The sequence below is a fragment of the Hyperolius riggenbachi genome, chromosome 2, assembly GCF_040937935.1.
Source record: "Hyperolius riggenbachi isolate aHypRig1 chromosome 2, aHypRig1.pri, whole genome shotgun sequence".
In the NCBI taxonomy this organism is placed as follows: domain Eukaryota; kingdom Metazoa; phylum Chordata; class Amphibia; order Anura; family Hyperoliidae; genus Hyperolius; species Hyperolius riggenbachi.
The window spans coordinates 510,686,667-510,712,192 of NC_090647.1; the positions used below are offsets into that span (position 1 = coordinate 510,686,667).

At 43.8% G+C, this 25,526-nt stretch overlaps 1 protein-coding gene across 20 annotated transcripts in view; it reads right to left on the reverse strand.

The window, feature by feature from the left end:
• Positions 1 to 25,526, reverse strand: part of ROBO2 (roundabout guidance receptor 2) — a 1,374,514-nt gene that overhangs the window by 61,806 nt on the left and 1,287,182 nt on the right. For 12 of the 20 annotated variants that reach the window (XM_068270506.1, XM_068270507.1, XM_068270517.1 and 9 more), the window contains one exon: positions 24,947 to 25,129. In XM_068270506.1, coding sequence (XP_068126607.1) covers positions 24,947 to 25,129 — 183 coding nt within the window. Of the gene's footprint in view, positions 1 to 14,999; positions 15,027 to 24,946; positions 25,130 to 25,526 lie in introns of all 20 variants that reach the window. The other 8 variants (XM_068270504.1, XM_068270514.1, XM_068270503.1 and 5 more) reach the window with 1 other exon arrangement.

Consider the following 25,526-nt stretch of genomic DNA (forward strand, 5'->3'; position numbering starts at 1 on the left):
TGATTAGGGGCGGTGCAAGAGCAGCGATGGATCAAAAGCCAACAGCATTGCATGCCATCTAACAGTGCAATGCTGCAATTCTATTGATTTTCAATAGATTCCCTACTGAAATCTATTGAAGATTGATGTGTTGAGAGTTGTAGAAATTAATTCCTTTTAAATCAAACTCCATTCGAAAAGGAATTGGAAGACTGGGTGGAAATCTATACGTGTATGGCCAGCGTAACTAATAATTAGACGTTATTGTATCTTCACAACACTGCAGCAAAAAGGAGGCCGTTCTCAGTCAGTCAAACCAGCAGGTGGTGCTCTAAATAAATAGAAATTCATTTGTGATGTCTAATATACTTCCTGGTTACAAAAAACAACAAAAATAGAATGTTAATGTATTTGTAGCACTAATCCTAATAAATACATAGAACAAGAAGTAGTTGATGTCTCTTGTCTACGTAACAAGGGGTAAAGGATTCTGACAGTGACTATTCCATGAAGCTGCTGGTTATAAGTGGCTCAGTGGTGTTTTGCTTCAGAGTCTAGGGATCCACTCAGGGTTCCCAATAGGGAAGTGTCTATTTCAATCTTTGTCAAGTGTTGGTATGTTTTGCCCATCCCAGGCCTCTCCATTAGTAAGAGAGGAACAGCATAGAGGGCTATGGCAGAGCCATCTGCAGGCTGAGTACCTGGAGTTTCTCATCATTCTGAGCATTCTGGGAACCAAATAACTCCTAATCTCAGCTTCAATTCTGTATTTGCAGCACGCTCATCATTTAAGGGAAAATAGAAAATAAGGTGCAGGAACAGTCCCAATAGAATATTGGTAAATTTACTGTTACTCTACTATTTAAAGTGTTAATTTTAAATTATAATCACAATATTTACCAATCTTTTACTATAGCTAAACCTAACCCTACTCTCACACAGAACCCTCCACTACCAATGCCTAACCTTAACCCCCCAGATGATGCCTAACCCCAAGGATCCCCCCCCCACTGATGTTGCCTAACCCTAAGACCCCCTGGTGTTGCCTAACCTTAACCGTTCCCCCGTACAAACCTCCTTCCTGATGCCTAACCGTTAACTGTACACATACCCCCTTCCTGATGCCCCCCGCAAGAGAACAATAGTTATCGAGCTTTTCCTGGTGCCTTGAATTTCCCTTTATGGCACCAGCTTACCGATATTTTCAGTTAAAGTCTGTGTTGGCCCCAGATTTGTCCAGAAGCCACATGCACCCGTCTCTTTCTGAATAAACAAAGCTTGCTTGTCAAACTGGCAGGTGCAACAAAACCAGACTTTTTTTGTGACATTTACTATTTTCCAAAACAAAGGTATAAAGAACTTTATGAAATCAAAAAAGAAAAAAAAAACATAAAACATACAAAAACAAAACATAACAACCAAAAACAAAGATTTAAAAATAAAATGATAAAATCAAGATGGAGAAAAAAATAATAATGGGAAAACATGGGGAAAAAAGTGTAAAATATAAATGCGGTTTAATAATAAAATAATAATAACAAGATGTGTATTAACAGCAGGATGATAAAGTGAAGTCAAGTTTATTCACTCATCAATACAATGTCCTACAGAGCCGGTAATAATTATTCTGAGAGAGAATTGTATTGTGTTTATTCTATACAGCACCTAATGGAAAAAGCAGGTGGTCTTTTGTGAAGGAAGTCAGAGATTCACTAATATTCATTACGTTCCTCAGGTATTTCACACCGCATGCAATCTCATCATATACAATGCGGTGACCCTTTATATATCTGCATCTCCCCTACTGACTCATATTTTCATGTATTCACAGTGAACCTATAATGGAATTATTTCCATTTGAAAGAAAACACATGCAATTGCAAATGGAGGCTATAAGAGGGCATTATTAAGCCTAGTCTAAACAAATCGGGCTGGCGTCTGTGTTCCTGCTAGTGAAATGAATGTGTCGCTGAGGATCCTTGCAGGACTATCGCAATAACTAATGTGATTTAAAAGTGAAAAAAAAAGCATAATAAGGTGTACAGACAAAAATATTTACATAATCTGAAGGAAAAACTATATTAACATGGGTACTTCTACCACAAGGCAACTAATAGAATTAACCCTCTGCACACTACAGTTCATAAATACCTACAGGTCTGTTGTTTTATTTAAAGGATACCCGAAGTGACATGTGACATGATGAGATAGACATGTGTATCTACAGTGCCTAGCGCACAAATACCTATGCTGTGTTCCTTTTTTTATTTCTCTGCCTGAAAAAGTTACATATCAGGTATGCAAGTGGCTGACTCAGTCCTGACTCAGACAGGAAGTGACAACAGTGTGACCCTCACTGATAAGAAATTCCCCTTTTTATACCTCTCTTGCTCTCAGAAGCCATTTTCTGCTAGAAAAGTGTTTTATAGTTGGAATTTTTTATCAGTGAGAGTCACGCTATAGTGACTTCCTTTCTGAGTCAGGACTGAGTCAGCCACTTACATACCTGATATTTAACTCTTTCAGACAGAGAAAGAAAAAAGGGAACCCAGCATAGTTATTTATGTGCTAGGCACTGTACATACACATGTCTATCTCATCATGTCACATGTCAGTTTAGGTATCCTTTAAAGTGGATCCGAGATAAACTTTTACTCATTGCATAATTGTGTTCCTTTCATAAAATTTATAGGGCATTCCTCAAGCCAAATACTTTTTTTTGTTTGTTTTAATACTCTAATTCCCTATAAACATCCACAGCTTCTCCAGAGTGCTTTGGCACTCTCAGATCCAAGTAGCAAGGGCTCATGGGAGCTCAGTCTGGGCAGGAGGAGGGGTTACTAGCCAGAGATTTCAGAGGCAGAGGGGAGGAGGGAGGAGGAGAGTGGAGATAAGTTTTCACAGGCTGAGGGCTGGAGATACAGATCAACTTGCCTGGGACAAAAAGAGCATGGCCTGTGACAAACAGCTGTGACAGACAGCTTGCCTGGGACAAACAGAACATGGCCGCTCTCATTGTAAAACAGGAATAAATAATCATAAACTGTTGAAGCTGTTTGCAGCTAGATTTGAAGTGTAAACTATCTAAACTTTAGAGAAGATATATAGACAAGTTGTTATAGTTAGTTTTTCATCTTGGATCCGCATTAAAGAGGAACTGTAACAAAGGATTAAACTTCATCCCAATCAGTAGCTGATAACCACTTTTCCATTGGAAATCTTTACCTTTTCTTAAATAGATCATCAGTGGGGTCTGTATGGCTGATATTGTGGTGAAACCCCTCCCACAGTGTGATGTCAGCAGCTAGGTCCTGACAGTTTCCAGTCTGTGAGCCTTGTTGCATTGTGGGAAATAACAGCTGCTTCTAACTGCCAAGCAACCAGTACAGATATACCTATATATTTTAGAAAACCAGGTTCCAGTGACTATTTCTACAATAGCTGTTTGAACTGAGCATAGTTTTCCTTTAGCTAGTAGCTACTATCCTAACGTTACCTTGTTTTAGGTTCTATTTTGTCCATGAGGGATGACACTAGGTTTTTGCTTCACTGAGAAGCCTTTGCATTTGTCATTACACATAAATAGGCAGGCACCTTGTTCAGTCTTAAAAGTAAACCTAAGTCAGTAAACTATCTCCACGATCATATAACGAAGCTGGGCCATGTTGGTCTAGATGCTTGGCTAGAGACACAGAAGTCAGGGGTGGGTTGTCAAGGGGGGTGAGAGCAGCGGAAAGTTCCTGGACTAGTCTCGATAAGACAAATGAGGCCAGGCTTGGAGAGTTTAAGAAGCTAATGGTCACTGTACAGTGCACCGGTATTGATTTTGATTCAAGACATTGACCTACATAATCCATTCAGCACACTTCACCACAGTTTCCAAGAGATAAAACAAAACCGAGCCATGGCTAAAGCTGCTGAACTATCCAAGCTGCTGTGTCTGCATTCTTTCCCATAATTCCCTGGTGCGGGGAATACAGGCCAAGCACTCTGCTACTCTGGACGACTGGAACCTGATTTCCCTTGGGTCTAAAGTAACCACAAGGCCTTAGCTGATAGGGATATGGCTTACTGGTGTGGTAATGTGAAAAAAATGGCAGTGCATGAAGAGGCAGAACACTGCTTAAAGTGACTTTCTTGCTGGCTGAAATTTTATAGAAAACCACTATTTTCTTTTGTAACAGTTTAATAAATAGACTAGTACAGAGACACACTGCAGAGCGCTTTTCAATCCGTTATAGTTTTACAAACTCGCTTCCACTGTTTTGCATTTAAATCACAGTACAAAAAAATTGCAGTTGGAATTTTACTGCAGTTTTAATGCAATTTAATGGGAGCATGTTTTTACATTGAATAGCGCTCTGCAGTGTGTCTCTGCCCTTAACCCTCCTGGCGGTCTATTAAAAACCGCCAGGGGGCAGCGCAGCAACTTTTTTTCAATTTTTTTTTAAATCATGTAGCAAGCCCAGGGCTCGCTACATGATAACCACTGTGCAGCGGCATCCCCCAGCCCGCTTTGATCGCCTCTGGCGATCTCCGATCAGGAAATCCCGTTCAAAGAACGGGATTTCCTGGAGGGCTTCCCCCGTCGCCATGGCGACGGGCGGGATGATTGGGAGTCCCGATCCACCCCTCAGCGCTTCCTGGCACTGATTGACCAGGCAGCGCACGGGGTCTGGGGGGCGGCACGGCGCGGCGAGCGGCGGGTAATCTGCGCGAGGCGGCAGCGATCAGAGTGCACACGCAGCTAGCAAAGTGCTAGCTGCGTGTTGCAGAAAAAAATTGTGCAAATCAGCCCAGCAGGGCCTGAGAAAGCCTCCTGCGCGGCTTGCCAGGAAGGTTAAAGGATACTCGATGTAACATGTGACATGAAGAGATAGACATGGGTATGTACAGTGCCTAGAACACAAATAACTATGCTGTGTTCCTTTTTTTTTTCTTTCTCTGCCTGCAAGCGTTAAATATCAGGTATGTAAGTGGCTGACTCAGTCCTGACTCAGACAGGAAGTGACTACAGTGTGACCCTCACTGATTAGAAATTACCCTTTTATCTCTTTCTTGCTCTCAGAAGCCATTTTCTGCTAGGAAAGTGTTTTATAGTTGGAATTTCTTATCAGTGAGGGTCACACTGTAGTCATCTCCTGTCTAAATCAGGACTGAGTCAGCCACTTACATACCTGATTTTTAACTCTTTCAGGTAGAGAAATAAAAAAGGGACACAACATAGTTATTTGTGTGCTAAGCACTGTACATACACATGTCTATCTCATCATGTCCCATGCCACTTCAGGTATTATTTAATGAATATTAAAATGAGACTCTGTTCCCATAAAAAATGTAAACAAGAAAGAAAACCAAGCGTATGTGGCATATATCAGTGTGGCGCAATTTGTTTATGTTATTGTAGCAAACATTATCTTCCATTTTGCAACCAACATATTCTGAATGTCAGTGTATGTTCGAATTGTACTTTTTTTTGCTACCATGAAATCTGCATTCGGTGTGTAATGTCTGGAAACTTCTGTTTTACTGCTGCACAATACAAGAGGCATTGTAACTTATTTCAACCTGCACTGATTAATTGGCAGAAGAGTAGTGTACACTGTCTGTTAGGAAAACTGTTTTTATTATAATACAGAGTGTTTGACTTTAAGTTTAGCAATATATATATAACATATTCGAAGGAACCTCAGTGGAATTTCAGTTTAAAGTGAGAAGAATATGGAGGCTGCCATATTTATTTCCTGTCAAACAATACTGCCTGGCAGCCCTGCTGATCTATTTGGTTGCAGTAGAGTCTTAATCACACCAGAAACAAGCATGCAGCTAATCTTGCCAGATCTGACAATAATGTCAGAAACACCTGATCTGATGCATGCTTGTTTAGGGTCTATGGTTAAAAGTATTAGAGGCAGAGGATCAGCAGGATAGCCAGGCAACTGGTACTGCTTAACCACTTGAGGACCCACCCTTTACCCCCCCTTAAGGACCAGCGCTGTTTGTTGTGATCTGTGCTGGGTGGGCTCTGCAGCCCCCAGCACAGATCAGCTGGCACACAGAGCGATCAGATCGCCCCCCTTTTTTCCCCCCTATGGGGATGATGTGCAGAGGGGGGTCTGATCGCTCCTGCTGGTGGCATGTTGCGGGGGGGGGGCACCTCAAAGCCCCCCTCCGCGGCAACATTCCCTCCCCCTCCCTCTCCTACCTGTCCCCCCAGTGATCCGGGCTGCACAGGACGCTATCCGTCCTGTGCAGCCAGTGACAGGCTGTCCCCTGTCACATGGAGGCGATCCCCGGGCCGCTGATTGGCCGGGGATCGCCGATCTGCCTTACGGCGCTGCTGCGCAGCAGCGCCGTACAATGTAAACAAAGTGGATTATTTCCGCTTGTGTTTACATTTAGCCTGCGAGCCGCCATCGGCGGCCCACAAGCTATTCACGGAGCCCCCCGCCGTGAATTGACAGGAAGCAGCCGCTCGCGCGAGCGGCTGCTTCCTGATTAATCAGCCTGCAGCTGGCGACGCAGAACTGCGTCGCTGGTCCTGCAGCTGCCACTTTGCCGACGCACGGTATAAGCGTGCGGTCGGCAAGTGGTTAAATGGAAATACATATGGCAGCCTCCACATACCTTTCGCTGCAGTTGTCCTTTAAGAGAAAGACATTTGGGATACCAAATGTATTTGTCAATACATTTCTGCCATAAATACAGCATGCCTGTAATCTTTGCATACATTTATATACATAGGAATACATATTCACTGCAATGCCTACAATAAAGTTATGCACATTTTGTACTCTACAATTAATTGTATCCCAGCTTTGTAATGCAAAATATGTAAATGAAAGATTGCTGACTGGCTTATGCTTCAAGGCAAGTCATACAGGCTCATTCAGTAATGAGTGCAAAGCACTAGTACATGTAAGGAAAGAGAACCATGCCAACCAATCAGCAATCAGATTGATTGCAGCAATATAAAAACTGACTGGCTGCTATGGATGTCTGCAAACTGCTTTATGCATCATTCTACTGAATAAACCTGACAAAAGTTACAAAGGGACATCACCATATAGATACACATCTAACCATGACATAAGTAAATTAGTGTTCAATTTCACCTGGAGACAGACATATTGTAAGGCTAAGACAACACTTGAATCAGTTCAATACTGGATTGGAACTACATCCAAACACAGTACTACGAAGGATTATCACTGAATTGATAAACTATCTCTGTTTCAGAACTGTAGCTCCAATTTCAGGCACAGTCTTTTATATGCATTTTGTGGAATTGTATTTTAAATTAAAATGGGCATCAAAGGGCTTTGTAAAAATGATGCAAAACAAAAAAGGAAAGTATTTGCTGCACCAATTCATTGACCCCCATGTTCTTCTCAGCAATTACTGGCCTTCTACTCACTATTCCCTTGGTTGGCAGTATCAACAGAATTACTTTAAACTGCAGTACAGTAAAGCAACCACAAGATGTCACTGTCTGTGAAATGATGTGAAGATCTCTATGGTATTGTGATTTCCTGTAGTCGCTGTGTTCCTCTCTGTTCTAAGAAAGCTGCATTACCTGATGGTGGTGTAGATTACATCTCTGCCTATATGCGTGTACAGACCCCTTTGCAACATTACCCTTCCCCTGCTGAATCTTAAGCCACGCCTCCCTTCTAAAGACTGCCAGCCATGATGGGCCATCAGTTAGCAAGGGGGCGTGATTTCAGCTGACAGAGTAACCACTCCCTTCATTTATGATCATGTGACTAAAAGGGGTGTATTTTATTTCCAGCTGTCATTTCGCTCAGGCTCTATGAACTGGTGGAGCATTTTCTTTTCCGTTTATGTTTTGGAAAAACTATTTTCTTTTACAAAACATTTTAATGCTTAATCATTTTAAATGCATATAAAATATCTGTAGATAAAACAGAGGTTTTTTTTACCCATTAGCAGCCAAATAAAGTAAAACTTTATATGGCTGCAGTGCTGAATTATTCCTGCCACTGGGGAAGTGTGCCTTCCTCAGCCTGTCAGGGTATGCAGGGTATGCAGAGTGGGCAGCAGGGAGCTTTTATAGTTACCTGTCCGGACGGCTGTATTGGTTTTTTCTCTCCTCCTAACCCTGACATGTCTTCTCAGTTCCAACCACATGATTTGTCATGTGATCGGGATCCAGGGCATGGTGTTAGCATTACAGTGCCACCTGGTGGTGGAAGAGGGGCGATGGTTGTCTCTTCTATCTCTTCCATCACCCCTCCTCCACCACCGGGTGGTGCTGTAACACTGACACGGTCTCCTGGATCCCGATCACATGTCATATCATGTGATCGGACCCAGAAGACCTGCCGGAAGTTCAGAGCTGCCGGTGGAGGAGAAAAGAAGCAATCAGGAACAGGTAACTATTACTGCTCCCTGCTACCTACTCTGAATAGCTGCACTAGGCAGCCAAACAAGATTTGCTGGCAAAGGTTTACAGTGCACAGCAGTCTTCAAATGAAAATAAATTATTGGAATCTGCTAATGGGTTTAAAAAAACCCTGCTGACTACAATGTCTATTGGGGAGGGATCGTTAACAGAGCCAGCAGCCATTTTGTTTTTAAGCTAATGCACACCGAGTGACATAGCACAACACAAAATGGCAGCCGGCCTTGTGTGAGGTAACAGAAACATGCAAACGTTGTGGTTTAGTGGATACATAAAAGTACAACACACAATGCAGTGAGGCGCTTCATACAACACATGTGCCAGTGAGGGAGAGAGACAATCTGAGGCTTATAGAATGAGACATACATGCAGGTGCATCAGTTACAGAACAAAGGGAGAGGCCTACTAGGTTATGAGGAATGTGAGGAACAGACCAGGCTTTGCCTCTCAGCTGATATTATCATGTCAGCAATACGGCTAATCTAAGTGGAATGCGGATAGGTTCGCTAAATTAAAATGCAAGACATTCTTGTAATAAACCTTAAAGAAGAAGATTAAAAATCGGAATAATGAAATCCAGATAGCTGCTGACTGAATGAGCACTGCAAGCAAAACATTGTAAGCAGGCGGTATTTAATCAATACGGGATAGGCCTGTCAGGATTCATTGCAATTAAATTATGCGTTCTTGCTTGACAGCGCCTTCCTGTTATCATGAGGCTCTGCTAGCCCAGGTATTCATATTCTACACTAAGCTTCTGGGCTCAGCTAAATGGGCTTCAACGCGTTTTTGGTTTTTTTTGCTGCATCTGATCACAAAGGGCACTCGGATGCACAGGTTATTAGATTTCTATGGTATATTGAAACTTTGCCTGTTTTTTTTATTTCTTGGTCACAGTGATTCTCTTGAAGGAAACTCTAATGAGAGGGATATGGAGGCTGCCATATTTATTATCCTTTAAGTGATACCAGTTGCCTGGCTGTCCTGCTGAAACTCTACCTCTAAGACTTTTAGCCATAGACCCTGAACAAGCATGCAGCAGATCAGGTGTATCGGACATTATTGTCAGATCTGACAAGATCAGCTTCATGGTTGTTTCTGGTGGTGTTCAGACACTATTGTAGCCAAATAGATCATCTTGGCAGACAGGCAACTGGTATTGTTAAAAAGGAAATAAATATGCAAGCCTCTATAGTCATCTCTCTACAGTTGTCCTTCAAATTAAAGGGGGACATTCTAGCATCGGTAATAAGGGGGAGGGGATATATCATTTAAAGTAAACCAGAGATCTTAAAATAGGAAAAATCATTACTTACCCGGAGCTTCCTCCAGCCCCATAAAAACGTGCGAGTCGCTCAGCGTCCTCCCACGGTCTGCCGTTCAGCTGCAATCAGCCCCAGTAATAGCCTCAGTCGCGTCAGCCTGGGTCTACTGCGCATGCGCGGTAGGTCCGTGCATGTGCAGAAGACCCAGACTGATCCCGGCTGAGCCTGTTACCGGTGCTGATTGCGGCTGAATGGCACCGCGGGAGGATGCCGGGGGACTCAAACGTGTTTATGGGGCAGGAGAAAGCCCCGGGTAAGTATCGATTTTCCCTATTTTAAGATCTCGGATACCCTTTAAGGGTTTTTAATTTTTTTTTCAATATACAATTGCACCAGTCCACAGCAACCAATCCTCAAGGCTTACCAACATTACATGTTTTGCAGGAAACCACAAACATTCCCAGGTGGGGTAATTAGTGCTTCAGCAATACTGATTAACTACTACTATTGAGATCCACACCTAGTACGTGTGTTCATCACTTTCAGGTGAGATAATAAAGGAGACTGTGTTTGGCTCCACCCTCTTTTGAAGTTCCTTTTACTAAAGTTCCATAAATAGTTTTGTACTATTCAATGTAACTGTATGTAGCTACAAATCGTTATCAGGCAGAGATTTCCAGCTAATAATAGAAACTTAATTGGCAGCTTATATTGCAACTCTTTGCCTTGTAGGCCCAGATTGCTGAATTCACTGAATTCATCTTGAAGATTAAACAAACCCCTTACCTCCTACCAGCTAGCCATAATTGTGAAATTAACTTGGCCAATGGGTGAAAGGTAAAGGCAAATAGGTAGAGGGTTGGGGAAACAGAAAAAACTGAAAGTGACTCCACCCCACCTTCCAGGTTTTTCTGAAGATGTAAGAAACTTGTTGCTGTAGAAACCTTGGACCCTGCCTACATGCCTACTAGCATCCATTGGGCTTGATTCACAAAGCAGTGATAACTGTTAAATCACGCTGTGAAAAGTGCTTTGCGCGAAATTTACCGTGAAAACTGTTATCGCGCGCAAAAAATCACATTCGCACGGTAACCCAAATTTCTCACGCCTTAACGTTCCGCATTCGAGTGATAAATTCCTGTTATTGTGCAAACGTTAACGCGTGAGGGTTCACGATTTTTGCACTTTTTCACAGCCCTGATAACAGTTATTGCTGCTTTGTGAATCAAGCCCATAGTATTTTGGTACTGCAAAGACCCAATACATATAATAAAGTATACCTTTCACGACACATGGTAAACTAAGGTCAGATTAGTGATTTGGCAAACTTCTGAAATGCTTCACTGTTGCCTAGATACAAGGACATATGCTATGTAGATACTCTGGATTTTCCTCAGGTCAAATCAATACTTCCTAATCGTTTCATCCTGAAGTGTGATGTTTGTACAGGAGTCCCCTGGCATCACTGGCCTCCCCTATAGCAAATGTGTCTGGTTGGATCACTGCCCAGAGCTTCTGCCCTAAATGATTCATAAAGATTGTTTCCAGTGACAAAGGGCCCGATCAGGGGCGTCTGTGTCATTAGGCAACTATAAATTTTTGCCTATAGCGCTGTGGGAGGAAGTGGGCGCTCTCTCGCCGCTGTGTGCATGTGTTTTTTTTTTTTTTTTTGCTTTCAGGTCGGCGCCGGCTGTGACAGGAAGCTCAGCCTGTGCCCGGCGCCGCCTACTGGCCTGCCCCCTTCCTCTCCTCCTTTCAGAGCGAGCAGCACGCACATTATTTTATATGTGCGGTGCCGCCGCCTACTGGTCCGCCCCCTCCCTCTCTGTGCAGAGCAAGCGGCCGCCGCACGCTAGTTTTACACGTCGGCGCCGCCCCTAACTCCGCCCCCCGCCTGTCACACGCATGAAGGCTTGAAGGCACCGTGTGACCAGTGCTACCACCGGCTGGCAGCTGGCTACAGTACTGTGCAGTGCGCACAAACAAATCTGCAGAGGCGACAGAGACGACATCTCACAGTGAGTGCCCTCTGCTGCTTTTGATAATTTTTTTATATGCCCCCCTGGCTGGCCCTGATTCCCCAACCCCCCCCCCCCCCCCGCCCGCCCATATCACTTGGCAAGCAGTAGCTGGGATGGATATTAAATAATATATATATATATAGGCATATACGATTCTTTCCTGATGAACGCTGGCCAGTGCCACATACGATTCTTTCCTGGGGAATGCTGGCCACATACGATTATTTCCTGGTGAACGCTGGCCACATACGATTCTTTCCTGGTGAACGCTGGCCACATTACGATCATTTCTTGGTGAACGCTGGCCACATACGATTATTTCCTGGTGAATGCTGGCCACAAACGATTATTTCCTGGTGAACGCTGGCCACATTACGATTATTTCCTGGTGAACGCTGGCCACATACGATTATTTCCTGCTGAACGCTGGCCACATACGATTATTTCCTTGTGAACGCTAGCCACATTATGATTATTTCTTGGTGAACGCTGGCCACATTACGATTATTTTCTGGTGAACGCTGGCCACAAACGATTATTTCCTGGGGAACGCTGGCCACATACGATTATTTCCTGGTGAACGCTGGCCACATACGATTATTTCCTGGTGAACGCTGGCCACATTACGATTATTTCCTGGTGAACGCTGGCCACATTACGATTTCCTGGTGAACGCTGGCCACATTACGATTATTTTCTGGTGAACGCTGGCCACGTTACGATTATTTCCTGGTGAATGCTGGCCACATTACGATTATTTCCTGGTGAACGCTGGCCACATTACGATTATTTCCTGGTGAACGCTGGCCACATTACGATTTCCTGGTGAACGTTGGCCACATTACGATTATTTTCTGGTGAACGCTGGCCACGTTACGATTATTTCCTGGTGAATGCTGGCCACATTACGATTATTTCCTGGTGAACGCTGGCCACATTACGATTATTTCCTGGTGAACGCTGGCCACATTACGATTTCCTGGTGAACGCTGGCCACATTATGATTATTTCTTGGTGAACGCTGGCCACATTACGATTATTTTCTGGTGAACGCTGGCCACATACGATTATTTCCTGGGTAACGCTGGCCACATATGATTATTTCCTGGTGAAGGCTGGCCACATACGATTATTTCCTGGTGAACGCTGGCCACATTACGATTATTTCCTGGTGAACGCTGGCCATGTTATGATTTCCTGGTGAACGCTGGCCAGATTACGATTATTTCCTGGTGAATGCTGGCCACATTACGATTACTTCCTGGTGAACACTGGCCACATTACGATTATTTTCTGGTGAACGCTGCCCACATTACGATTATTTCCTGGTGAATGCTGGCCACATTACGATTATTTCCTGGTGAATTATTGCTGCGTTATGGTTATTTTCTGGTGAAAGATTGGCGTATTATGATTATTTTAAGTGAATCATTGGCGCATTACTTTTACCTTATGGTGAAACATTGCTGCGCTACGATTAGTTTCATCAGGGGGCGGGGGGGGGGGGGGGGGGGGCGCCACAGGTTTTCTCGCCTGGAGTGACAAAATGGCTAGAGACGCCCCTGGGCCCGATGTACGAACCGCCAACAAATTCACTGTGTGCAGGTAGTGCATGGCAATGTTACCAGTACTAACACCAACAGAGTACCACTGCGCAATGAGCATGACCCGTGGTACATGGGTAATGAGAGTGTTGCTAAGGTAATGTGCATTATGTTACTTGCATAACACGCATTACCATAGCAAAGTTTTGTGACACCTAACTGTACAGATGATTCTCTGCTGGCATTAGTACTGTTAATATTAATGTGCGCTGCCTGCTCATGGCAAATTTACTGGTGGTTCATGCATCAGGCCCAAAGATTGATTGTGCCTACAAAGCTTAAAGCAAACCTTGGAGGTTTTCAATGCATGCAAATGGATTCTTACCTCAGGAGGGGGAAGCCTCTGGACCTGGGAGAGGCTCCCCCCATCCTCTTCCATCAACACGATCCAGTGCTTTGACCCCAAAATTGTGGTTGCACTGCGCCTGTGCAGTAGCACAGATCAGCTCTGGCTCCAACCGAAAAAGCCAAGCTTGATCAAGTCTGTGCTACTGTACGGGCACAGATGGCTCGCTTATGCAGAGTAGCATGGACCCAATATGGCTCCAGTGAGTCCATGCTAGTGCGTATGCACAAGCTGTCAAGGTCCCAGCGATGGAATGGGCCAGTGGAGGAGCATGGGGAAAGCCCCTCTAGGATCCAGATGCTTACCTCACCCAAAATAAGTACCCCGTAGGGGCTATTTTTTTTCCTACAGGTAAACAGGGAGTAGCTGTGATAAGGCCTTTTTCTTATCACACATAACTTAGTGTGGAAGGAGGAAAAGGGAGCAATTTTGACTTATTCCAAAGAAAACGCGTTAATACAGCTACCGAGGACCTTACCCATATACCAGGGGAATTATATTTGCATATTTAGGATGTCCTTGTATGTAAACAATACAGATATTTTTGGATACAGAAATAGAAAAGTATACCTAGAGTCTACTGTATCACCAATCTGAGCTTTCTTTACCATGTGTGACGAGGTAAGGTGTTTACTGTACTTTTAATCAACAGTTAAATTTTTATTTTTCCAACACTGCCCCTTTCATAATTACAGATAGTGACAAATAACCTCAAAGGCCCCTTAAATTGAAAATATTTTTTGTTTATTGTATGAGATGAATGTACCTGCTTTGTGCCAGCTCCCCTTCTTAATGCCAAGTGCAACCTTGTGGTGCATCATGCCTGTGTCTGGGGAATCTGGGAGCAGAGGATGCAAAGAAAAAGGACATTTTGGCCCATTTCGGGAAAGAAACATTGAATTGGAGTCATCTATGTTGCAGCGTTCAATGGTGCGTAGGATGTGTCTACAGCATTGTTGGTGAAGAAATGGTCACAAGCTACTTTGTGCATCTCAGAATAAGAATTGCCCTGCGTGCTGTCGAGTTCCACTTATTATTAAAGCAGGCCGGATGACATATTCAACTCTCAGAAATAAATATAACGCGTTGGAAAAGGATTTGGCTTGAAGGCCTGAAGGTGACCGGGGACATTTGAGATGATATCAAGCGGTCTCTGGGTGTTTCCAGAAGAGACGAATCTTCTAGATAACCTTTTTAAAACATACTTCAAAAAAGCTATAATGGTAATTAGCAGCCAGGTTCTAATTAAAATTCAAAAGCCTTCGTTGTCCTGAAAGGACTTTAATTATATTTAATTCTGAGAGCTAATGCTTTGGATGATATGGAGGTGAAGAAGTAACACAGACTAATGGACAGTACCTGCAGGGGTAAAGGTGAAGGACTGAACTGCAAAACAAGAAAGTAAAGACAGTTTTGAGTTACTAATGAAGTTAGAGGACAATCAACTGACATTCTACAGGTTTCGGATGGTGGATGTACTTTGGTGTTTTTGGACATGACAAACATGACTTTGGTTTTGAAGCAATAGCCATTCAGCAGCAGCCAATGAAGATTGAGAACAGGTGAAACACTAGCCAGTGAGAAAATGAGCTGAAAAAAAACACACCCTAATTTTGTTACAGAATTCTGAGCTCATGGACCAGTATTATGGAATGTGACCGCATGCCGTAATCCCACAGCGATCTATCAGGCCAGTAGTGCGGAAAATGGAAGAAAAAACATCTGATGGACAGCTATGCATGGCATGAGATTACATTATTAAATAATCCTATAGTATTTTTATGAAGATAAAATGCTAAAGCGTGTGGCATCTATAATCATATGATGTTTTAGGCAATAATTGCGCCTGCCAGCAAATGATTGTAATATGAATATGTCAAACATGTCTGGAACCGAACAGAATTGAATATAAACATGTTTATATAACAGCTGCCTGCAAATATAAAGCACAATCACAAAAAAACAGGATACATTCAGCAACCAGTCATATTGAGGAGCTGTAGATGTAGACTTAGCTGGGAGATGTGTTACTAATAACAGCGGTGGAGAAAGCTGAAGAAAGGGAGGCAGCAGATGCAATTTTTTAAGGGCATTGACTTCTTCACACCTAGGATTTACCCCACCCTGCCAATAGCTACATTTCAGAGGAAGTTACCAGAGATCACATATTATATTAGCATATTGGGAACATCAGAGCAGCGCTACCTGCTTGAACAGGCCCTTTAAATGTTGCACGTGTCATTCTGCCAGATTAAAGTGAGAGTATGTTGTGCGCTCACATCACTGACGTTTTGTATTTTCTGCATGCTGTAGCTAAAAAGAAACCCAAACCCTTTCTTTAAATTGGACCTAAACGCAGAACTTCCTCTCTGGTCTAAAAAAATTGCCCCAGCGTAATAACCTTTACGTAAAGGAAAAAAATCTTTGTTACAATTTATGAAAATCCTAGAAAATGCCTAAAGTTTTTGTTTGGGTCCACTTTCCAGGGAGCACTGAAAGAGTTAATCGTCTGTATTAATGTATGAAGAGACAGCCACGGCAGAGCTCCAAGCAGAGCTCCTGCAGTCTATTCACAACTAGACTGCACCCAAATTGCTATAAAAACCAGTATAATTCATCTGGCAGCTGAATTATGTATTTCACCTAAGTCCACGGTGGCCTGGAGTGGGAATAGTAATTAACGCCCCCGGGACTTTTGCAGGGGCAGGGTGAGCTATTTGTTGGCTTTGCCTTGCGCCAAAATTTCCTGGCGACTTAATTACATTGATGCCATTAGGGAGCCTTGCCCAGGGACTCCTTACTGCCGGGATTCAAACCCTGGTCAAAGGCTCAAATCCCACATGAAAGGCAACAGCCTTAACAAGTACGCTATCCAGCTGATCAATGATGTCTATCCATCTATTTAGGGGCAGCTGGTTAGTGTACTGGTAAGGCTATTACCTTTGATGTGGGATTTGAACCTTTGACCAGCGTTAGAATCCCAGCTCAAGCCAGTACGTAAACAGTAAAGAGTCTTTAGGCAAGGCTCCCTAATGATCTTGATCACCTGTAGAACATGCCCTAAGTGGCTGCAGCTCTGGTGCTTTGAGTCAGCCCCTTTGGAAAAGCGCAATATAAATGTTCTATGTCTTGTCTTATCTATCCATCTGTCTAGCTATCTACCTGTTTTTATGTATCTGTACCGACATTTAGTTCACCTGAAAATCTGAAAGCTAAAGGACACCGAGGTGAAAATAAACTAATGAAATAAACAATTGTATCTATGTACTTTTTCCTAAAAATGACTTTTTAAGATATTCCACAGTTTTATTTTACAGTATATTAAAATCTACTTTTTACTGTTTAACTGTTTTTGCTCAATGACACATTCATTGAAGTATGCCAGAGCTAAAATCTATGAGCTATTGACTTTTTGTAATCTCTTTCCTGCTCTCAGAAGCCATTTTCTGCTAGGAAAATGTTTTATAGTTGTAACTTCTTATCAGTGAGGGTTATGTTATAGTCTGACCCAGTCCTGACTCAGACAGGAACTGCCACTTACATACCTGATGATTAACTCTTTCAGGCAGAGAAAGAAAAAAAGGAACACAGCATAGTTATTTGTGTGCTTGGCACTGTGCATACACATGTTTATCTCATCATGTCATATGTCACTTCGGTATCCTTTAAATAGTGCAGTGTAACCCTCCCCCCTTCCATGTTACAGTTTATATAGATAGATCAATGCTTTCCTGTATTTAATACACATGTATTTATACATCTTGAATAGTAAACATTTCATTACTAATGGCATGCTGTTTAAGAACATATTCTGTGCAGTGTTCCGCCTGTGTTCCTACTATAGCTGCTATGTAACTGTATTCCTGGGAAACAGTAAATTCGGGCGCCTGAGGCTAGTGGACAAATCGGGCGCCGCCATTCACTTCTATAATAAATATCGTTTAATGGGCGCCCGGTAGGAAAAAAGGGCGCCGGAGAAAACTAACGTTTTAAAAGCGGCGCCCGGAGACTTAATGTTTTATTACTGTTTCTCATGATTACACATTATTTAATGATTTATACATGTTTAAATATTATTTTTAAACGAAAACCAGTACAATATTTTTCCCAAACATTATTTTTAAACGAAAAACATTACTTTTTTTTTTTTTTTTACATTATTTTTAAACGAAAAAAATTACAGGGGGTCTTAGGTTTAGGCACCAACAGGGGGGTCTTAGGTTTAGGCACCAACAGGGGGGTCTTAGGTTTAGGCACCAACAGGGGGTCTTAGGTTTAGGCACCAACAGGGGGTCTTAGGTTTAGGCACCAACAGGGGGGTCTTAGGTTTAGGCACTAACAGGGGGGTCTTAGGTTTAGGCACCAACAGGGGGTCTTAGGTTTAGGCACCAACAGGGGGGTCTTAGGTTTAGGCACCAACAGGGGGGTCTTAGGTTTAGGCACCAACAGGGGGGTCTTAGGTTTAGGCACCAACAGGGGGGTCTTAGGTTTAGGCACCAACAGGGGGGTCTTAGGTTTAGGCACTAACAGGGGGGTCTAGGGGTTAGGGGTAGGTACAGGGAGGGTTACTTAGGCACCAACAGGGGGGGTCTTAGGTTTAGGCATCAACAGGGGGGTCTAGGGGTTAGGGGTAGGTACAGGGAGGGTTACTTAGTAATTTTTTTTTTAAACGTTATTATGCATTTCATTATTTAAACGAAAGATTAACGTTTTTACAATTGCCGATTTAATACACATTATTTAATGATTTATAACGTTTAAAAACATTACTTTTAAACGAAATACATTTTTAAACGTAATCCATGTTTATCGTTAAAAACCCGGCGCCCTTTTTTCCCATCGCCCCTTTTTAACGTACGCGTATTCCTGTGTATAGACCACAGGCTACCAAGCAGGTAAAGTGAGATCTTTATAACAAGCAAAAAGGTTGTCAAATCTCATTTCGGCTAATTCTTCATTCCATTGACAAATTGCAACAACACTCCTCTGACCCCTCGTTTTCCATATTCCCTTCTATCTGATCTGCCTTTTGTTTCCCAGTGTCTTTATAATTCTGTACATTAATATTCACCGACCTGAGAGTTCAAACATCTGACACGACTTGTGTCTCCTGAGGAATGGAGCCACAATATAGGGAGCTGGATCAGCCTTTGAAGTACTATTGGTTTGATCTAACATCTTATCCATTTGATCTTTTGCTCTGCAAAGATCTATCAGCTTTTTCCAGATCCTGGAGAATATGTGATGTGCCGTGAAGTCTGAGGGGCCAGAGAAGCTGGAGACTGCAGGATTTATTCTGGTTAATGTATACGCCTTAAAGTGGAACTACCAGCGAAAAAAAAATGTTTTGTTTTTAAGTGAGTTATACTTAAAATTACTGCTTTTACCATGGAGAGCCATAAGTAAATGAAGGATGTCGGAGATGAGCACGAGTACAGAGGAGCCTATCTGACAAATGCACACCCACAGTGCTACTCTGCATCTTCAAGTAAGGTAACAAGAGGCAGAACGGCAATGGGGGTGGGAGAGGAGAACCACTAGACTACCAGGGAAACCTATATGGGGTGTAAGAGAGGAAGCAGTAAACTTCCAGGGAAACCTATGTGGTGGTGGCAGGGAGGGAAGGCACTAGACTACCAGGGAAACTTATATGGGGTGGGAGGAGGAAACCACTAGACTACCAGGGAAACATATATGGAGGTAATAGAGAACCACTAGACTACTAGGGAAACCTATATGGAGGAAATAGGAGGGAACCATTAGACTACCATGGAAACCTATTTGGAGGTGGGAGAAGGAAACCACTAGACTACTAGGGAAACATATATGGAGGTGGGAGGAGAAAACCACTACACTACTAGGGAAACCTATATGGAGGTGGGAGAAGGAAACCACTAGACTACTAGGGAAACATATATGGAGGTGGGAGGAGAAAACCACTAAACTACCAGGGAAACTTATATGGAGGTGGGAGGAGGGAACCACTAGACTATCAGGGAAGCCTATATGGAGGTAAGAGGAGGAAACCACTAGACTACCAGGGAAACATATATGGGGGTGGGAGGAGGGAACCACTAGACTACTAGGGAAACATATATGGAGGTGGGAGGAGAAAACCACTAAACTACCAGGGAAACTTATATGGAGGTGGGAGGAGGGAACCACTAGACTATCAGGGAAGCCTATATGGAGGTAAGAGGAGGAAACCACTAGACTACCAGGGAAACCTATATGGGGTTGGGAGGAGGGAACCACTAGACTACCAGGGAAACCTATATGGGGTTGGGAGGAGGAAATCACTAGACTACCAGGGAAACCTATATAGGGGTAAGAGGAGGGAACAATTAGGCTACCAGGGAAACCTATATGGGGGTGGGAGGGGTGAACCAGTAGTCTACTAGGTAAGCCTACATGGAAGTAGGAATAGAGAACCACTACACTACTGGGGAAGGGGAAGATGGAAAAAAGGGGAAGTGTTTGCTGCAATCTTGGTGAGGTACTTTTCACTCCATTTTTTTTGTATGTGCTGCTGGAAACTGAGCTCTTAAGAGTGTCATCATGCTCACTTCAATAAAACAGAATGCATGTTAGTTTGTAGAGTCATCATTTCGTACCTAATAGGGAAACTATTATGCACAACTCACAAAAACTCATGACAGCTGTTCAGAAATTAGTTGTCTCCGGTCTTGAGCCAATAGAACAATGAAAGTTGACTGTGGATTTGTAGCTGTTGGCCTCTGCACGTCAGTTACTTTAATCAGCTCCAAACATGACCTATGCAGTATTTCTTATCATCTGGGCTTCTTGGTGAGCTTCAAGTAGACATGAACTCTTGCACAGGACAGAAGCAAAACATAGAGAAATGCACCCTGTACACATTCAGGGAGTTTAGCCTGTCTAATTTCCCATCATCACAACTGTAATTTGATCTCTCAGCTGTGTCAGCTGGCTGCCTCGGCCGAGCAGCTAATTTGTCAACACAGAATGTTAACCCTATGTTTGCTTCCATGAAAGCAGGAAGTAGACACTGCAGATTAATGGAAGGATTTTTACCCGCTGTAACAAATAAATGTTTTTTTTTTAAGGTTATTATGCTGTTGCTTATCTTTTAGAGCAGGGAGGAAGTTCTGAGCTCAGATCCGCTTTAATCTTCCCTTACTGCCATTTCTTCATTGATTACAGTCAGTGACTATGCATGTGCAACAAACTTTCAGAATAATACAGCAACTCGCAGAGGAAAACATTGATTTTCTAAACCGTATGATCTGATTTAATAATAACGTTAATATAGAGAATCGATACTTAAAGAATCTTGTGAGGTTTCGCAGTATTGAACACGGAATAAGAATAAGATTTGCAATTTATGTGTTTTGAAAAATGCTTTGCCCTTTGAGTTATTAGCTGCCATCACTTTTAATATCTGCTAAGCTGTCAGTTTAGTCATTCATGTGATTAGATTCCCTGGAATCAGAGCAGTGGACTCATAAGTTTTATTGACAACCCCAGAGAGAGTGCCACTTCCAGGGACCATAGAATGGGTGGGTTCTGACTAGGAGAAGCTGTTTATATTTGAAATAAAACAAGCCATAGAAAACATCATATCAGACACAACACATAGGCAGATCCGGCTGTCATTAGTGATTTATCAGAACAAATGAAAAGAGGCAAGAGGTGCATGGTGGATTCGGAATTGGGGGTGAGGATGATGAAAGGTGGGTATCGGCAGGGACGTAACTAGATATCTTTGTTGAGGCCTTTTTAACCTTTTGGGGACCGCGCAGCGTAAATCCTGCGCCACACTTGTGGCTGCCTAACTCTGATGCGCCGTAGGTTTTTACACCACCTGGCATTTCCGCTCCCGACGCGATCGTAAGTACCCAAGAGGGGAGATCAAGCTATCATATGACAGCTGACAACTCCCCTCAGTGATCAGAAGCCTTCGCGTATGGCTCCTGATCACTACGATTGCCGGCAGATCGTAGTGATCACTAACAGAGGACTGAGGGGAAGAAGAGGATCCACTCACCTTCCTGATGTTCCCCCAGGGATTGTCGCTCTGGCTGGCATCCCCGCTCACTCTGACGTAAGTGTCGGGTCCCGGCTTGATGCCGTAATCAAGCCGCATCCTGAAACTTAACGGCAGTGCGAGCGAGGATGCCGTCAGAGCATAGGGGTCTAGAGCTGCTCATTGCTGAAGCCTGGGAGGTGAGTAAAGGCTGCTGGCATTGCGGGAAACACCTGGCCACACAGGGGCACCATGCCCAGCCGTCTATAGGGATCCGGCTGCCTGACCTGCCCCCAAATGCGCCCCCCCCTGTAAAATGGCCTGGTCCTTAAAGGGAACCAGAGGCCCCAGAAAAAAGATTTTATACATACCTGGGGCTTCCTCCAGCCCCATACGCACGGATCGCTCCCATGCCGCCCTCCTCCGCTTCCTGTATCCGGCGGTACCGTGTCCCGTAGTTTCGGCCAGTCGGCGGCAGCATGCGGCCAAATCTCTGCATCACAGGGGCTCCCGGCATACCCTTACGCGTGCGGCTGCATACTGCGCACGCGTAAGGGTATGGAGGGAGCCCCTGCTCATGCGGATAATTGGCCGCGTCCGCTGGAAGTGACGGGACCCGGTACCGGCGGATCCAGGAAGCAGAGGATGGCGGCGTGGGAGCGATCCGTGCGTATGGGGCTGGAGGAAGCCCCAGGTATGTATCAAATCTTTTTTCTTTTTATAAGTCCGGCGTCTCTGGTTCCTTTTAAGGGGGGTTAGGCAGCTGGTCCCCAAAGAGTTTATGTTCACAGCCCTTCCCTTGCCTCCCCTCACAATATGGGGGTCTATCATGCAAGGGTCATAAAGCAAATGTGGCCATCAGGATCTTCACGCCCATAACATGGGTAGCCACAAAACAACCTGATCTGGAGTATCAGTGAAAGGGAAGGTTAGTAGTTGGGGTCCTCCCACTGCTCCGTGTCCCCCTGCAGTTGCAGGGACTGCTCCTCCCTACTTATGTCCCTGAGTAGCGAATAGGGCTAGGAGTAGTTTACGAGGATTAGTGTTAGGATATAAAGTAGAGAGCTAGGTGTAAATGTTATGGCAAGAAGGCTAAGGTTAGGCATTAGTGAGGGGTTAGTTGATGGGGGAGGATATGGTTAAGCATTATGAAGGGCTGCACAATGGGAAAAGGGGGGTAGGTCACGGTGGGGATGGGATGAAGGGGTTCATAGAGGGGGGCTGAGGTTAAGAAATGAGTTAAAATTATGATGGGGGAGGGAGCATGGACTTCTGGTTAGTCATTGGGAAGAGTTTGATGGTATGTGGAAGGATAAGGATAGGAGCAGGTAAGGAGATTTCTCAATAAGGGTAGAACACACTAACGTGATTGTGTCTGCCTCTGCCCGCTTTTTAGCATCTGATACATTGAGGTGTTGCTAAAAATTGAACAGAAGCACATTAAATGTCCAGGCTGTAAGGGATTGGTTAGGGTAAAGTGCATACACACAAGCAATTTTGATTGGCCAAGGATTGCCCCAATTTCACTACCATCATGTAATATGAGGACCAAAAGATTTTAAATACTATGGACAGATTGTGTAGATAAACTCCCACACTACATGGAGGTAGTAAAAGTGGCCAATCATTGGCCAATCAAAATTGCATGTGTGTAAGCACCCTTGGACAACTGTACTGACAAAGCAACAGAATATCAGGAATCTAAAGCCTGGCACACACTTTCAATTATGATTGGCCAACCACTAACCAATTCTACCACCTCTATGTAGTATGAGGGTCAACAAATATTGAATACTATGAGCAGATGATGTAGGTAAGCTCTCATACTACATGGAGGTGGTAAAATCGATGAGTGATTGGCCAATCATAATTGAAAGAGCGTATCAGGCTTCATTCCTAATCCTCTGTGCCCATGTCAAATCCAAATGTAACCATCTTGGGTTATTCTGTAAAGGATTCCAATAGCAAAATAAAAAAAAAAAGTTAAAATCTGATATCTGAATAGATTGTGCGTCTTGGTGTATCTCTCAACCTCCTTAGCGATATTCCCGAGTCAGGCTTGGGATGGAAATCTGCAACTCAGAGCGGTAATCCCTAGTCTGAGTGAGATATATGCAGGAGCTGCTGCAGATCTCTCTGTGGCATGTTTTTTTCCCCTTCTTTTTAGGGTCACACACACACACGCACACACATGCACACACGCACACACATGCACGCATGCACGCATGCACACACACACACGCACGCACACCCGCACGCACACACGCACACACACGCCCGCACACACGCACGCACACACACGCACGCACACACGCACGCACACACAGGCACACACACACGCACACACGCACACACACGCACCACACACGCACACGCACGCATGCACACGCACGCACACACACACACGCACACACACACACGCACGCACACACATGCACACACACGCACGCACACACACGCACACACACGCACCACACACGCACACGCACGCATGCACATGCACGCACACACACACACGCACACACACACACACACGCACACGCACGCACACACACGCAAACACGCACGCACACACACACACACACGCACACACGCACACACACACACGCACGCGCACACACGCAGGCACGCACGCACACACGCACACACGCAGGCACGCACGCACACACCACACACACACACACACACACACACACACACACACACACACACACACACACACACACACACACACACACACACACACACACACACACACACACACACACACACACATATATACACACGCACACACACACATATATACACACGCACACACACACACGCACGCACACACACACACACACCTCCTAGATTCTGCGGATAGACAATCCCTTTTGTGTAAATCACTGTTGTTTACATCGTCCACTGCGGATTGATAAGGAACTTTGGTAGGGTGAAGAGATCAAATCTCTGTATCTAGACATCCTAGGTAGGAAATCCAGTTCAATTTTTGATGCAGTTTGCATGAGCAAACCAAAACAATACCCATAGGAACGAGCATAGTTGCGTTTAAGAAAGTTCAGGTTTGCAAACAGTGTAAACAAAGGTAGAGGATTCCTTAAAAAAAAAACTTCCATGCAATCCAAACTGTACGTTAGATCATTACTTTGTGTATACAATTTCCAGCTCCCGACTCCATAAGGCAGAGCGTGGAGACATTACACCGCATTCAGCAATATGCATACACGATGGTCTACAATAACTTTGAATAGCAATTTAGAGCTTTATAGTGCAAGAGAATTGCGATTGCTTGTCTTACCAGCATAATTGCTGAGTCCCTTCCTCTTCTTCCTGCGCCAGTAGAGCCATATGCTGAATCCCATGAGAATTACCCAGCAGGCACCACCGATTCCCGCTATGAAGGCTGGTTGCTTTACAACATCTGTGATCTGCTCTGTGATGCTGTTGTTGTTTTCAGTGATGACAACTTCATTGCGGTTCCCTGTGATATCATTGTAAAACAGTTATTAACAAAGCAAAACATACTGGGCAACACATGCTCTGTAAGCTTTTATGTATCACACATACTACTAGGAATTAGCGGCATCACATAAAACAGATATCTGCTGGCCTTCTTAAAGTGGTCTGAAACTCAGCATTTCTTGTATGCTCTAAAAGATTACTTATAGCCTTAAACCTACTACCACAAAAAAAAAATGTAGCAAAACTGCATTTAGTTAAACACAGCACTTTGTTCTTTAGTGGCAAGCTCCTTCAGCTTGTGATCTGCATCTGAATAGGAAATAACGTTATATTTTTTTTACATTCCTAGCTGTACTGAAAAAAAGCTGTATCTGCTTCTAGCATGCACACCATTGAGAAATGATCATTAGAAGATT